Raw genomic sequence first — 16742 nt, forward strand, 5'->3', positions numbered from 1 at the left:
CCCCCACCCCCTCCCCTCTAGAACCCTCAGTTTGTTGCACATAGTCCATAGTCTCTCATGGTTCAGCTCCCGCTCTGATTCCCCCTCTTCATTTTTCCCTTCCTACTAGCTTCTTTTTTTTTTTAACATATAATGTATTATATGTTTCAGAGGTACACGTCTGTGATTCATCAGTCTTACCCAATTCACAGCGCTCACCAAAGCACATACCCTCCTCAATGTCTATCACCCAGCCACCCCATCCCTCCCACCCACCACCACTACAGCAACCCTCAGTTTGTTTCCTGAGATTAAGAGTTCCTCATATCAGTGAGCTTAGATGCATGTCTTTCTCTGATTGACTTATTTTGCTCAGCATAATACCCTCCAGTTCCAACCACGTTGTTGCAAATGGCAAGATTTCATTCCTTTTGATCGCTGCATAATATTCCATTGTATACATATACCACCTCTTCTTTAACCATTCATCTGTCGATGGACATCTTGGCTCTTTCCATAGTTTGCCTATTGTGGACATTGCTGCTACAAACATTGGGATGCATGTGCCCCTTCAGATCACTACATTTGTATCTTTGGGGTAAATACCCAGTAGTGCAATTGCTGGGTCATATGATAGCTCTATTTTCAACTTTTTGAGGAACCTCCATACTGTTTTCCAGAGTAGCTTGCATTCTTACCAACAGTGTAGGAGGGTTCCCCTTTCTCCGCATCCCTGCCTATATCTGTTGTTTCCTGACTTGTTAAATTTAGCCAATTTTCCCAACACCATTTGTTGAAGAGACCATCTTTTTTCCATTGAACATTCTTTCCTGCTTTGTCGAAGATTAGTTGACCATTTCTGGGCTCTCTATTCTGTTACATTGATCTATGTGTCTGCTTTTGTGCCAGTACCATACTGTCTTGATGATGACAGCTTTGTAATGGAGCTTAAAATGGAATTGTGATGCCGTCAGCTTTGCTTTTCTTTTTCAACATTCCTCTGGCTATTCGGGGTCTTTTCTGGTCCCATACAAATTTTAGGATTATTTGTTCCATTTCTTTGAAAAAAGTTCGTGTTATTTCTATAAGGATTGCATTAAATGTGTAGATTGCTCTAGGTAGCATTGACATCTTCACAATATTTGTTCTTCCAATCCATGAGCATAGAAAATTTTTGCATTTCTTTGTGTCTTCCTCAATTTCTTTCATGAGTATTTTATAGTTTTCTGAGTACAGATTCTTTTCCTCTTTGGTTAGATTTATTCCTAGGTATCATATGGTGTTGGGTGCAATTGTAAATGAGATTGACTCCTTAATTTCTCTTTCTTTTTTCTTGTTGTTGGTGTATAGAAATGCCACTGATTTCTGTGCATTGACTTTATATTCTGCCAGTTTACTATATTCCTATATGAGTTCTAGCAGTTTTGGGGGGGAGTCTTGTGGGTTTTCCACATAAAGTATCATATCATTGGCAAAGAGTGAGAGTTTGACTTCTCTGCCGATTTGGATGCCTTCTATTTCTTTTTGTTGTCTGATTGCTATGGCTAGGACTTCTAATACTATGTTGAATAGCAATGGTGATAGTGGACATCCCTGCCGTGTTCCTGACCTTAGGGGAAAAGCTCTCAGTTTTTCCCCATTGAGAATGGTATTCGCTGTAGATTTATCCTAGATGGCTTTTTGATATTGAGGTATGTTCCCTCTATCCCTATACTCTGAAGAGTTTTGATCCAGAAAGGATGCTGTACTTTATCAAATGCCTTTTCTGCATCAATTGAGAAGATCATATGGTTCTTGTTCTTTCTTTTATTAATGAATTGTATCACATTGATTGATTTGCAGATGTTGAACTAACCTTGCAGCCCAGGAATAAACCACACTTGGTCCTGGTGAATAATCCTTTTAATGTACTGTTGGATCCTATTGGCTAGTATTTTGGTGAGATTTTTTTGCATCCATGTTCATTAGGGATATTAGTCTGTAATTCTCCTTTTTGATGGGGTCTTTGTCTGGTTATGGGATCAAGGTACTGGTGGCCTCATAACAGGAGTTTGGAAGTTCTCCTTCCATATCTATTTTTTGGAACAATTTCAGAAGAATAAGTATTAATTCTTCTTTAAAAGTTTGGTAGAATTCCCCTGGGAAGCCACTTTGCCCTGGGCTTTTGTTTGTTAGGAGACTTTTGATGACTGCTTCAATGTCCTTAGTGGTTATAGGTCTGTTCAGGTTTTCTATTTCTTCCTGGTTCAGTTTTGGTAGTTGATACATTTCTGGGAATGCATCTATTTCTTCCAGATTATCTAATTTGCTAGCATATAGTTGCTCATATGTTCTTATAACTGTTCATATTTATTTGGTGTTGGTTGTGATCTCTCCTCTTTCGTTAATGATTTTATTTTTTTGGGTCGTTTCTCTTTTCTTTTTGGTAAGTCTAGCCAGGGGTTTATCAATCTTGTTAATTCTTTCAAAGAACCAGCTCCTAGTCTCGTTGATCTGTTCTACTGTTCTTTTGGTTTCTATTTCATTGATTTCTGCTCTGATCTTTATTATTTCTCTTCTCCTGCTGGGTTTAGGCTTTATTTGCTGTGCCTTCTCTAGCTCCTTTAGGTTATTTTGTGGGTTAAGTTGTGTATTTGAGATGTTTCTTGTTTCTTGGGAAAGGCTTGTATTGCTATATACTTTCCTCTTAGGTCTGCCTTTGCTGCATCCCAAAGATTTTGAACAGTTATGTTTTCACTGTCAATTGTTTCCATGAATTTTTTTAATTCTTCTTTAATTTCCTGGTTGACCCATCATTCTTTAGTAGGATGCTCTTTGGCCTCCATGTATATGAGTTCTTTCCGACTTTTCTCTTGTGATTGAGTTCTAGTTTCAAAGCATTGTGGTCCAAAAATATGCAGGGAATGATTCCAATCTTTTGGCACCGGTTGAGACCTGATTTGTGACCTAGGATGTGATCTATTCTGGAGAATGTTCCATGGACACTAGACAAGAATGTGTATTCCATTGCTTTGGGATGGAATGTTCTGAATATATCTGTGAAGTCCATTTGGTCCAGTGTGTCATTTAACGTCTTTATTTCCTTGTTGATCTTTTGCTTAAATGATCTGTCCATCTCAGTGAGGGGTTTGTTAAAATCCGCTATTATTATTGTATTGTTGTCAATATGTTTCTTGATTTTGTTATTAATTGGCTTATATAATTTGCTGCTCCCATCTTAGGGGCATAGATATTTACAATTGTTAGATCTTGTTGGATAGACCTATTAGGTATGGTATAGTGTCCTTCCTCACCTCTTATTACAGTCTTTGGTTTAAAATCTAATTTGCCTGCTATAAGGATTGCTGCCCCAACTTTCTTTTGGAGTCCATTAGCATGGTAAATCGTTTTCCACCCCCTCACTTTCAATCTGGGGGTGTCATTGGGTCTAAAATGAATCTCTTGCTGACAGCATATCAATGTGTTTTTTGTTTGTTTGGTTTTTTTTGGTTTTCTTTTATCCAATCTGCTACCCTGTGTCTTTTGATTGGGGCATTTAGCCCATTTACATTCAGGGTAACTACTGAAAGTTATTAATTTAGTGCCATTGTATTGCCTGTAAGGTAACTGTTACTGTATATTGTCTGTGTTCCTTTCTGGTCTATGTTACTTTTAGGCTCTCTCTTTGCTTAGAAGACCTCTTTCAGTATTTCTTGTAGGGCTTGTTTCCTGTTTGCATATTCCTTTAGTTTTTGTTTGTCCTGGAAGCTTTTTATCTCTCCTTTTATTTTCAATGACAGCCTAGCTAGATATAGTATTCTTGGCTGCATATTTTTCTCATTTAGTGTTCTGAATATATCATGCCAGTCCTTTCTGGCCTGCCAGGTCTGTTGCCAATCTAATGTTTCTACCATTGTAGGTTACAGACCTCTTGTCCTGAGCTGCTTTCAGGATTTTCTCTTTGTCTCTGAGACTCATAAGTTTTACTATTAGATGTCGGGCTGTTGACCTATTTTTATTGATTTTGAGAGGGGTTCTCTGTGCCTTCTGGATTTTGATGCCTGTTTCTTTCCCCAAATTAGAGAAGTTCTCCTCTATAATTTTCTCCAATATACCTTCTGCCCATCTCTCTCTTTCTTCTTCTTTTGGGATCCCAATTGTTCTAATATCATTTCATCTTATGGTATCACTTATCTCTTGAATTCTGCCCTCATGAGCCAGTAGTTGTTTATCTTTTTCTCAGCTTCTTTTTTCTCCACCATTTGGTCTTTTTCTCAGCTTCTTTTTTCTCCACCATTTGGTCTTCTATATCACTAATTCTCTCTTTTGCCTCATTTATCCTTGCAGTATAGCCTCCATTTTTTATTGCACCTCATTAATAGCCTTTTTGATTTTGACTCGGTTAGATTTTAGTTATTTTATTTCTCCAGAAAGAGTTTCTCTAGTATCTTCCATGCTTTTTCCAAGCCCAGTTAGTATCTTTATAATCGTCATTCTGAACTCTAGTTCAACATCTTACTAATATCCATATTGTTTAGGTCCCTGGCAATCGATACTGCCTCTTGTTCTTCTTTTTGAAGTGACTTTTCCATCTTGTCTTTTTGTCCAGAGGAGAATAGATGAATGAGAGAACAAAATACTAACAGGATAACAATGACCCCAGAAACTAAACAAAGCAGAAGAGATCTGAAACCTGGGGAAAAGAGAGGGAAAGAAAGCGAAAAAAAGAAAAAGATAAAAATAAAAAGAATATGATCAAATATGATCAGGCTGCTGCATAGATCCAATGCCACACACTAGATTTTGGGTGTATTTTGTTCTTTTAGAAGGAAGTGCCTCCCAAAATTTTAAAGAAAGAAAAACTTGTATATGTACAAAAATAAGGATAAATATGATGAAGGGACGGAATATGACCATAAGGATGAAAATTACAAAAGATTTTATAAAAGGAATTGATAAGATAAGAAGTTGGTTGAAAAAAGAAGAGAAATTTAAAAGAAAGGGGGGGCGGGTGAATATGATCAGGCAGGAGACTGAACAAAGCCATATACTAGAGATTTAGGGTATATTTTGATCTGCTATAAGAAACTGTATCCCAAAATGTTAAAGAGAGAACTTATATGTATATATATAGATATATATACCAAAAATAAGGTTAACTACTATGAAGGGATAGAATATGACTCTAAAATTGAAAAATAAAAAATATTTTTAAAAAACGGATTGATAAGATGTTGGTGGAGAAGAGAAAAAAATAAAAAAATAGAAAAAGAAAAAAGAAAATTAAAAAATTTAACTTTGAAAAACTAAAAAATCAGGCAGAAAAATCCATGAACTCTATGTGCTGTATTCCCCTAGTGATGGAGTTCTGCCATTCTCATTGATTGGTAAACTTGGTCTTGATTGGCTGTTCTTGCTGATCTTCTAGGGGAGGGGCCTGTTGCAGTGGTTCTCAAATGTCTTTGCCTGAGGCAGAATTGCCCTGCCCTTGCGGGGGGCCAGGTTAAGTAATCTGCTCGTGTTTGCTCTGGGTAGTTTTTGTTTCCTGCAAACTTTCCGTGCAGCTTTGGAGGATGAGAGTGAAAATGGTGGCCTCCCAATCTCCACCCCAGAGGGCCAAGAACTTGGGACCCTACTTCTCAGTGAGCCCCCAGAGAAAAGCAGTCAATCACTCCTGTCTCCCCGGTTTCTGGCCGCACTCCATGTTCACCTGGCCTGTGACTGAGCATTTCTATCTCTGGCACTTGACCCCGTTTGGAGTCTCCAAATCCTGCAGATCCCTGCAGTGCACTCCTGTGCTGCTCCTCCTAGGGGAGGAAGGGGAGTCTCACCAGATCTGCCGCTTGTTGAGTCCCTGCTCAGAGAGAGCAGTGGCCTGACTGTGCCACAGATCACGGTTTATGGCAACCCAGATCTGAGAGCCCACTCCTTGTCTCTGGAGCTGGCTTCCCTGCTCCTATACCTGGAAGCTGTGTTGCACTCAGTCACCCCCGGTCTTTCTGTGACCCTGATGGTCCTGAGACCATACTGTCCCAGCGAGGGTTCCACCCCCCACTTAGCCACTGGAGTGACGTCCCTCAGCAGAGCAGACTTCTAAATGTTCCAATTTTGTGCTCCGTTCTCTATCACTTGCCGGTAGCCAGCTGACAGAGGCTCCCTCCCCCCGCAGTCTATCTTTCTGAATATCACCTCGGATTCACTTCTCCGCATGTCCTACCTTCCAAAAAGTGGTCACTTTTCTGTTCAGAGAGTTGCTGCTATTCTTTGATTTCCTGTTGAGTTTGTAGGTATTCATAATGGTTTGATAACCATCTAGCTAAATTCCTGGAACCAGATGAAATTTAGGTCTCCTACTCCTCTGCCATCTTGCTCCTCCTCCATCTCTTTCAATTTTCTGATCATAATGTACCAGATACAGATTCCTTTTTTAAGTCCTTGTTGGGAATCAGTACCTTTCTTAATCTGAAATCTCATGATTTTTTTTCATTTCTGGAAAAGTTCTCATTGTTACTTCTCTAAACATTGACTCCAGCTCATTATTTCTAACTTCTCTTTCTGGAATTCCTAGTGAGTATGTCCTGGACCTTTGGATTATAGTTTCCATGTTTCTTAACCATCCTGATAGCTAATATACTCCAACAGACATACCCTCTAATTCTCTAATTCTACCTTTGTTTGTGTCTAATCAGTTCTTAACTCACTGTTCTATGAACCCTAATGTCAGGATAGAGGTTATCTCCAGGGGAAGAAAACAGGAGAATGTTAAGGAAGGAACACCTAGGTTGCTTCTAATGAATTGGCAGTATTTTTTTTCTTAGCTTAGTTTATGTTAAACATGCTTGTTTCAAATTACCAGTTGTAATATAGGGTATATTTCATGCACTTTCAGTATATATATTATCTTTTTATTAAAAAATACTTTATGACAAATAATCAGCAAGAATTGTTAATGTTAAACATTTCTTGGTATAAATTCTTCCCTTTCATTTCTATTTTTTTTCTATATGAAATGGCTAATATTATAACAGAAATTTCTACCTATGCTTCACCTTTCCTTCATTTTATTCCTTCTTTTTCAATTTCTTTGTTTCTTTTGAAATGCATCTTAGTTTCCTTAGTCACCATATTTAAAACCCATATGTCATACATTCCATCAAGCAATATGATTTTTTATTTGTTCCTTTCTGAATACTAGTCAGTACCTTTATAACCTTGAACACATAATGACTTAATTTAAACTGTAAGAAGGCAGAGCAAGCAGTTGGAAGACATTATAAGCAGCAATTTCTATTTCTCAAGTACCCTTGAACTATCTCCAGATGGAAATAAATTGATGTCTTCTATCAATTGAAGTCTTTCTCCTGAGCCAGATTCCAGATTTAATAGTATTCATAATTGCCTTCTTTCCAAGCTATTTTTAACCTATACTTATTAGTTTTTTGCTAGAATTAAAAACACACTTTATAAACATGCCCGGGTTTCTTACTACAATTACAAATACAAATTATATACAAAAAAGACACAAACTATATCAGAATATTTTATAAAGAAAAGCATTAAAATTTAGAGTTGATTATACACATGACAGAAAACAATGAAATTTTGTGGAGGCATGGAAGAGACACATGCAAACCTCATTAATAGCCTTTTTGATTTTTTAATTAATTACAATAATGTAATTAATGATAATATAATTGTCCAAGTATTATCATTGAATTGTATCAAATATATAATTCATTTCCCACTCCTCTTTTAAACTTTTATTTTAACTTTTTATAAGTTTGTTATTACTATTCAACTTTATATTCACAGACTTTTAGACTAGTAGATACCATGTTTTATCAAATAGTGCAATAAGAATAAAATAAATGACTAGCATTTTAAGTAATCTGGCATATCTTTTATTTCCAATTTACTTACATAATGTTATACTGATTTACTATGTGAAATTTACATCAAGTGTAAAATACCAGGTTGAAACTAAAATAATTAAGGTGAGGTTATATCTAATTATGATCAGATTTTAATACATACTAGTTTGTTATTATCCCAATATTTCCTTCTAGAAATAATACAAAATTCCTTTACTCGATTTTACAATCTTTGATGTCTGGAAATATACAATTTTAAGAAGTCTTCCAGATACTTTGGGCAAGTCAAAAGATGAAAGTTAAAAGACATTTTTATGAAATGTCCAGATATACTGACAATTTTGGAAAATTCATCTCTAGATAAACTTGAAGCAAGATAAATGGATTAATGAAAGTTGAAAGAGAATACAACACATGCCCATGCTCAGTATTTACTTGTTATGTATCCAAATAATCTTTGGTTTGGGGTTTCCTTCAGCCCGGCAAGTAAAGTAGACAGTATTCCCTGATGTTACTTCCACATCTTGGGGCTCAAAAGTAATTCGAGGACTCTCTGTAACAGAAGAATTATTGGTATACTTTTAAAGATACAAAATTACAGTACTTTAAGATATTATTGACAAAGGACTACAGATAATTTTAATTTCCTTCTACATTAAAGTTTTACAAATTGTATTGCTTTTACCCAGTAACATACCAGTTTCAATGTTAGACATATATTTAACAAAACTTTAGAAGTTTGAAAGATTCACTGCATAAAGGAATCTCCAATGAAGTAAATTAAATAAATTTCCCTGTGCCTTTTACAGCCATATTTATGGAAGGATTTTGATTTTATGGGTCAGTATTTTAAGCCAAATACTTCAGTTGAGCTTGCAATTTTGTAGGCATTCTTCTAGACAATTAGCCATCTAACTACGCACTTTATAAAATTTATAAGAATTTGTATGTCTAGACCTCAAACCTGGTTGAGCAAAATTGCTTATTAATATAAATGAATGTTTCCATTCTCAAATAATAATTAGTGGTAAAACATGGAAACATTTAAATTATTTTAATAAGGAAGTGGAGTGATTGATATTTAATGAACCAGATAATATTATTGAATTTAAATTATAGAGAAACAATGTAGAAATTACCTTTCTACAGCAAACCTAATTTTTAAACCTTTCTAAATGATAAAACTCTTTCTTTAATAAGTGCATCATTTGAGACTTTCAATCATTAATAAATAACCAGATCTAACATGTCTGGAGAATGTTGCATAGATCTCTATTAATCTTAACTGCTTCATCACCAAGTCCATATAACCAACATCTTGGCCTTACCCTTTTTAGAAAAATTGTTTGATTCATTTACATGTTTACTTTAAAAAATAATTCAACATTACAGTGTGTCAGGCACAGTGCTAAGACAGTGATAAAACAGGGATCAAAACAAAGTCTCTGTACTCATGGGCTTATAGTTTCATTGAAACAACTGAAAGTAAACAAACACAAAAATGTATAATAAAATGTTGTAATAAGTGCTAAGAAAAGTAAATGGTGATTTGATAGATTATAAAAAGGGACCTGACTCAGCGTGTGTGTGGTAAGGAGAAGGTGGGTAGAGAGCAAAATTAAATAAAGCCTTTCCAAGTAATTAACATTTAAGAAGAGGGCCCTTAAAAGAGGAGAGGCAAGAAGAATACTGTAGGCAGAGTAAATAGCATATAGCCAGTCCTTGAGTTGGAAAAAATCTTAAGAACTTCTAGGAACTGAAAGAACATCATGATGGCTAAACATCACTGGGCAGAGGCAGGGGCAGAATGAATCAAGGTTACAGAGTAGCCAAGGACTACAACATATAGGAAGTATGGCGTTGTTAAGGATTTGGTGTTTCATTTGAAGGCATAGGAAGCTATAAAAGAGAGTGAAAGAATTACTGGTATTGCTTTTACCTAGTAACATACCAGTGTTTTAAAAGATCTCCCTAAATACAATTGGAGAGGGAAGAAAATGAAAGCTGGGGCAGCAGTTAAGATGTTCTGTGTTCCCAGCAAACTTGACTATGACATAAACTCCAAGCTGATAGTAAAGATGGAAGGTAAGGACAAATTTGAGATTTATTTGGAAATAAAGACCAAGTCATTTTGCTTCTCCATCTGGATGGAATTAAATTATATTAATATAATTTTCCAAATGACCTCCTTAGAGAAATTCAAAAATTGGCCTCCAATGAATAGAGCACTAGAAAGCAAATTTCTGCTGTAAGCTATCACCTGAGTAAATTTTCAAGGAGCCCAATTATCACACACATGCACACGTATGTAAGTATATTCATTTATTCATATTTAAAGCTATATATAAAAAATAGATTAGATAGATACACAGGTAGATATTCCTTTATTTATATTAAAAGCTTTAAGTGAGCATCAAATAATTTTTTTTAATATTTTATTCATTTATTTGAGAGAGAGAGAGAGAGCACAAGCAGGAGGAGCAGCAGAGAGAGAGGGAAAAGCAGGCTCCCCACTAAGCAGGGAACTCGACATGGGGCTCAATTCCAGGACCCTGGGATCATGACCTGAGTGGAAGGCAGAGACTAAGCCACCTAGGCGCCCCGAGAACCAAAAAGTTCCTAAGAAGTTATACTTGGATCTTCAAATAAAGTCTGAGAGAATTATTGAAGTTGTCAGAATATGAACTATGCTTACCAAATCCAAAGTTTGCATTACTATTATGAATATTAATAATTATTTGATCTAAAGTTGAAAAACCTCAATTATTGATTATTAACACTTAAGTAATACTAGTTTAACTGGAAACTTTAATGCTGGTCACAGTGTCCTGTGACCTTGTTGAAAATAGTTTTCTTTAATATTTCTCCTTTGAAATTTGAAAGTTGGATTAAATGATCCTCAAGGACTATCCCAGCTCTGTTTAAAATGATAAAAACTTCCTTAAATCAAAATGCAGATGCTGAAAAGGAAATTGACCATACTTTTAACTAAAGAACTTGATAACATTTTCTGATATTATGTCCTTCCAAATGCAACATCATATAACAAACTTTTATAAAAAGGGGGCAAACAAAAGACATTTCCATTTTACACGCACAGAGAAAATTGCATACCACAGTTGAATTCCTCTACTGTTAACGAAGCGATGGAGCGTCCCTGGAGCCTTCTGGGATATTCACATGTAGCAGCAGCCTGAGTTTGGCCATTTCGGGCATAGCCTTGCATAAGTTCCCCCAGCCACATTAAATCACAGTCACAAACTAGAGCATTGGAATCCAGACGCCTAGGCATGCAGGCAAGAATTACAACTGTTGAAAGTGACTATTAATTTCTTTTGAATCTTCTGAATTAAAATATTTAACTTCCTGTAATTTACCTTCTCAGTCACATTTTTGGCTCTAGGATTTCTAGCTACCAATTAACAGATTAAAACACATGCTTACCTGTTTGCATTTCTTGAACAGAAATAGATATATTTTCATATTAAATATTTTTGGAAAGCACTTTGAGACTCAAAAAGTGGTTTTTACTTAACATGCATTTTACTTAACGTGCAGTATACTATTTGATTTAAATAAATAACTGTAAGATAAAATGAGAACTTACTTGTTTTAGAGAAGACTAAAAATTAAAACTATACATATTGAAATGTTATAGTTCTTTTACATGTTAGGAACAGAGAATTTATATTTGGTGGTGTTGCTTTTCTAAACTTTTTCATAGATGTTACTTTTAAGAGTAGATGCTTTCTTACCCAAAGGAGGCCTATAAATGTGCTGTGTATAGTTTGTGCGGCTGCCCTAGATGACTTGCTCTTTTCTCTTGTAAACCACCTTGACATCCAATATGGATAGGCATGTGTTCCTTTGTGTTTTCAATTTTCCCTAAAGGTTAGAGACAGGGACTTTTAAAATTTTCTTTTTTGTGTGTACTAAAAGGCCTGGCTATCACTGAAAATGACACCATTTTACAAAGGTCCACATCTGGAATTGTCTCTTAGAAACCGTGATGGGCAGGCCTGTCATATTTTTTTGTGATATTTCCTAATCTAGGCCCACAAGTTCTTCACTTTTGCTAAGTTTTACTATATTTTCCTAATCCTTTCCAGCACTTTTTTTCCTCATGAAATAAAATTGATAGAAAACCAAAGAGATTTATGATGTATACCTCCATTCTTGCCAAAAGATATATAGCAAAAGGGCACAGATATGATAAATTATCTCTTTCATTGATCCCAAGGGTTAAAGGGCAGCATTAGCTAAATGAAATCCACAAGTCTGTCTATAGCAGTGATCAGGTCACATTCTGCACAAGGGAATTCCAGAGATTAAATGATAATATGGATATATTTATGATAGTGACAAGGGTTACATTGTTCAAATTTTATTGTAATAATGCCAAATGTGATTTTTAAGCAGAATTTTAAAATGCCATAATTTTTTAATAATTGTATGAAATGTCCTTAAAAATCATTTGGGGGCACCTGGGTGGCTCAGTCGGTTAAGCGTCTGCCTTCGGCTCAGGTCATGATCCCAGGGTCCTGGGATCGAGCCCCACATCGAGTCCCGCATCGGGCTCCTTGCTCAGCAGAGAGCCTGCTTCTCCCTCTCCCTCTGCCTGCCTCTCTGCCTACCTGTGCTCTCTATCTCTCTGTCAAATAAATAAATAAAATCTTTTAAAAAAATTTAAAAAATCATTTGGGAAACAAACAAAGGAATTTAAAGAATCAATAGGCATATAAAATTAAAAATCCTAGCTGTTTTAACTTAGGAGTCTGTATTAATATCAAGTTACTAGAACAGTTTTTTTCTAAAAGTAAAAAAATTCATGTTCTTCTCTAGATTTGGATTATAATAATTCCAGAAAACTGTACATTTTTAAATAAATTTAAGAAAGATTTATTTTCTGATAATTTTGTGAAGTATATTGTAGATGCTTAGTTCATATAAGTTATATTGTACTTAAATTGTATTACTCTAAAAAGAGTAGCTATATTTAGAGCATTAAATTGTTAAATTAAGGGGAAAAAAATCTTACACTCATTAAAAAGTTGCTGAATGGTATGGATTTTATTTTCTTAATGCTTCCATTGAGATTTCACATGAAACTGAGGAAAAAAAGCCATAACTGAAATGGAGAATACTTTCAGCCTTGTCTGGAGTGATGTAAAAGACATAACAGTTGACTAGCACTTGTTCAGCAAAGTATTGGGTTCAGTGTCCTTGGCTATTCCATATCACTGACTGATTTACTCTATCAGCTGCTTTGTTAAAAAGCAGATATATTTCAACATTAAAGTTCATTCTGATTCCTGTTTTTTAGTTTAATCATGTTTTGAGATTAATGTCTGGTAATTTTATCAAAAGCAGTTTTTTGTTGTTAAATATTAAGGTGTAAATTCTTGCTTCAGTATCACCATGAGGTTTCCAAGCTGAACAAAAGCCAGGACATCAACATAACTTCCTTGGGAACATCATAGTCATAGGACCCTAATAGTTTGGAATTTTCCATTTCCTTGACATCATCATTGCTTATATATCAACCCTCCATTAATCAGTGATCAATATTTTCCCATATGTATCCTCATGCTTGTGTGTTTTAGCAACACTTGAGCATAAGATTTAATTTCTTCTTTTTATGACCATTGACTTCAATTAAAAAATTCATCTATAGCCGGGATATAAAACATGAATAAAACAACTATGGAATTCTTTTTCACTTGCCACTTAAAAACCTCCTTTATATTTGAAAAAAATACATAGCACTAGAACTGTATTTTTGTACAAAAGTCCATTTGGGGAGTCCATAAATAGAGTGTTTCCAAATTCATACTGGGAAAGCATTCTTTGAAACATTGCCTATAATTTAAAGCCATAAATTTTGAAAAATAAAAAGCTATCAAGTAAATCAATAGTAAAGGAGGGTTGTCTTAATTTGTATTAGACCATACTTATTAGTAGTACCCTATGCTTAAAATCATTGCCATTTTACTGTTCTCTATTTTGAAAATTCTCTTAAATCAAATGTCACACCAAGTGTGCTAAATAAAAGCCTTTTGATAGTATTCAGTCAAGAATCACAACACCCAAATAATTACTCCCTTGGGCCTGTTCACTGCTCAATGGGCAATTTGAAAGGGAACGAAAAGCATGGGGTAAATTCAAATTCAAATCTTTCTATTTGAAAATGGAGTAATATATCACTTGTACTTGCATAATCCCTTTCACTTGCAGACCCAAAAGCACTGTTAAAAAGCATTTCATTAATTTTTTCAGTACTCTTGGAAGGAATGTGGTTGTCATGAGTTAGAAATGGCATGGTACAGATGGGGAAACTGCTATCAGGTGTCACACACAACTCCTGGGTTGATAGGGCAAATGTGATTCACACAGGTTTCTCAGACTCCCAGGTGCTAGCCCTGAAGCAACATTCCCCCAGCTGTTGAGAGACTTCAATGTGGAAGATAGAATTTATTGGATGGTACGTGTAGTTTATTTACTAGCCCTCAGTCACTTTCCTTTATTCTGATTTTCATGTGTAAATTACAGCTTGGACAAGCATGGGTTTGAGGATTTGGAATAACGAGGTACCAGTGCTCGCCATCTCAGACTGACCAGTAGAACCCTGGAAGAGTTTGCTCAAATCATCTGTATGTCAGTTTACCATGACCATAAGTGATCAGTGTACCATCTATGAAAACAGATGTTTCATCAACACAACATACTAACATTCTTATACTTGCCTTAAAACATTTGAAATACATATAGCACATGCATAAAAGATACATACTGGCACATCACTGTACGTAGGGTCTCCCTCTGCTTCTTTATTAGTGCTTATTTCTCTGTGTGTGTTCCAGCAATAGAGTGAATGCTGTTTCATTAAATTAAGAAGTTAGAACAAAAAAACTGCTACTAAAATTTAACAAGAAAGAATAATAGAAAGGGATTAGAAAAACAAACAAGAAATTTAGCATTTCAAGATTTCTGAGAGTCTTAGAAGTCAAGAATGATACCCAGATGGAAATGTATGTAGAAAAAGAAACATTTAATGGGAATTATAATTGCAAATATACAAAGAAAGTGACTCTAACCACAAGTCATAAATCCAACAAAAGAGAAAGACGGCAAGTAAAAAAAATATTGGTAACACAATGCCTTGGCATTTTTCATTTTCCAGATGTGACTTAAAAACAAGAATGTTAAAACAACAGTGAGGTAACACTACATATGTGTTGGAAGGGCCAAACCCAGGACACTGAGGACACTAAATGCTGATGAGGGTGTGGAGCAAGAGAGCTGTCATTCACAGCTGGCAGGACTGAAAAATGGTACAGCCACTTCAAAAGACAGTCTGGCAATTTCTTATAAAACTAAACATACTTTACGCATGCCATCCAGCATCATGCTCTTTTGTATTTATCCAAAGGAAGTGCAACTTATGTCCTCTCAAAAACCTACACACGGATGTTTCTAGCAGCTTTATTTATAATTGCCAAAATGTGGAAGCCAACAAATGTTCTTCAGTAGTGAATAGATAAAGACATTGGTACATCTAGACAAGGGAATATTATTCAACACGAAAAAGAAATTAGCTAGTGATTTCCATGAAAAGACACGGAAGAATCTTAAATGCCTATGACTAAATGAAAGAAGCTAATCTGAAAAGGCTGCATACTGTATGATTCCAACTATATGACATTCAAGAGAAGACAAAACTATGGAGACAGTAAAATGCTTCGTGCCAGAGTTTAGGGGGAGGAGAGGATGAATAGGTGGAACACAGAGGACTTTGAAGCCAGAGAAAATATTCCGTTATGACATTATAGTGATGATATATGTTATTATACATTCGTCTAAACTCATACAAGGTACAATACCAAGAGTGAACTCTGGGAAGCAGGACATTGGACTTTGAGTGATTATGGGGTATAAATTTTAACAAAGGTACCACTCCCGTGGAGGATGATCTTGGGGGAGGCTGTGTAGGAAGAGAGGGTATGTGGGAAGTCTCAGTACTTTCTGCGAACCTAAAACTGCTCTAAAAGATAAAGTCTTTTATGACAACAAACAAGAATCAATGCGCATACTACTCCAAATGGCTGTGGTGCAACCAGTTCTGAGAAGTAAGGAAATTTTGACAGAAAAAGAGAATCAGCAAGCAGTTGTGAGTCTGAGCACAAAGAGCACAGCCAGAGGAGAAAAGATGGTAGGCAGCACCTGCTGTGAGAACTGCAATGGAAGTAGAAAATGACTTGACAAGATGGACTGGGGCTGGATGAATGGTCCTCCTGATTATTCATGATCCTTGAAACACAATGATTCCAAGCGTTATTTCCACACACATTTATTTCCCCCCGTGTTCTGATATCTACTTAATCTTAACATTCCCTTGCCCATGGACCTGGACCTGAGCACATCACACCAGAAAGACACCAGCAACAACGTGACCTCCAAGACAGCTGAGAGATGCACACCTTTGTAATTTTTCCCCTCTGTGCCCTCCAACTAGCTCTGGGAAGCAGGACATTGGACTTTTACCTGATAACTGGGACTTACGGAGGGAAAAAACAACAACCCCAAATCCATCAACAATGCAGAAGTATACCCAGAGATCGGGATGAAGAGACAGATCAGGGTAAAGGCGAGTTATTCACACAGGCAGAGAGAAAAGTGAGGCAGCTGGAGGTTCAAACAGGATTGGGAGGTTCACTCTGAATTGTTTAGTGTGGGAAGAAATGAACTCTACCAGTAACCATACGTGCAATTAGGGAAAACTTCTGAAGCCTGGCCGGAGGAGTTAGACTTTCTTCAGAACTTCTCACACCTCTTTTTAAATAAAAGTTAAAGGAAAAGGAAGCCTTGGGAGTCTTTAGATTTGACCAGCAAGGAAATTACTGAGAACCAAGGAAA

General features: G+C 35.9%; 1 protein-coding gene across 2 annotated transcripts in view; it reads right to left on the reverse strand.

The window, feature by feature from the left end:
- Positions 1-16742, reverse strand: part of PXDNL (peroxidasin like) — a 481521-nt gene that overhangs the window by 132763 nt on the left and 332016 nt on the right. For both annotated transcript variants that reach the window (XR_003517612.2, XM_027581093.2), the window contains exons 7-8: positions 10944-11113; positions 8265-8382 (exon numbers count right to left, since the gene is read on the reverse strand). Coding sequence is in view for 1 of the 2 variants with exons in the window: in XM_027581093.2 (XP_027436894.1) it covers positions 8265-8382; positions 10944-11113 (288 nt within the window). In the remaining variant the exon portion in view is untranslated. The remainder of the gene's footprint in view (positions 1-8264; positions 8383-10943; positions 11114-16742) is intronic.

The sequence above is a fragment of the Zalophus californianus genome, chromosome 4 (assembly GCF_009762305.2).
Source record: "Zalophus californianus isolate mZalCal1 chromosome 4, mZalCal1.pri.v2, whole genome shotgun sequence".
NCBI lineage: Eukaryota > Metazoa > Chordata > Mammalia > Carnivora > Otariidae > Zalophus > Zalophus californianus.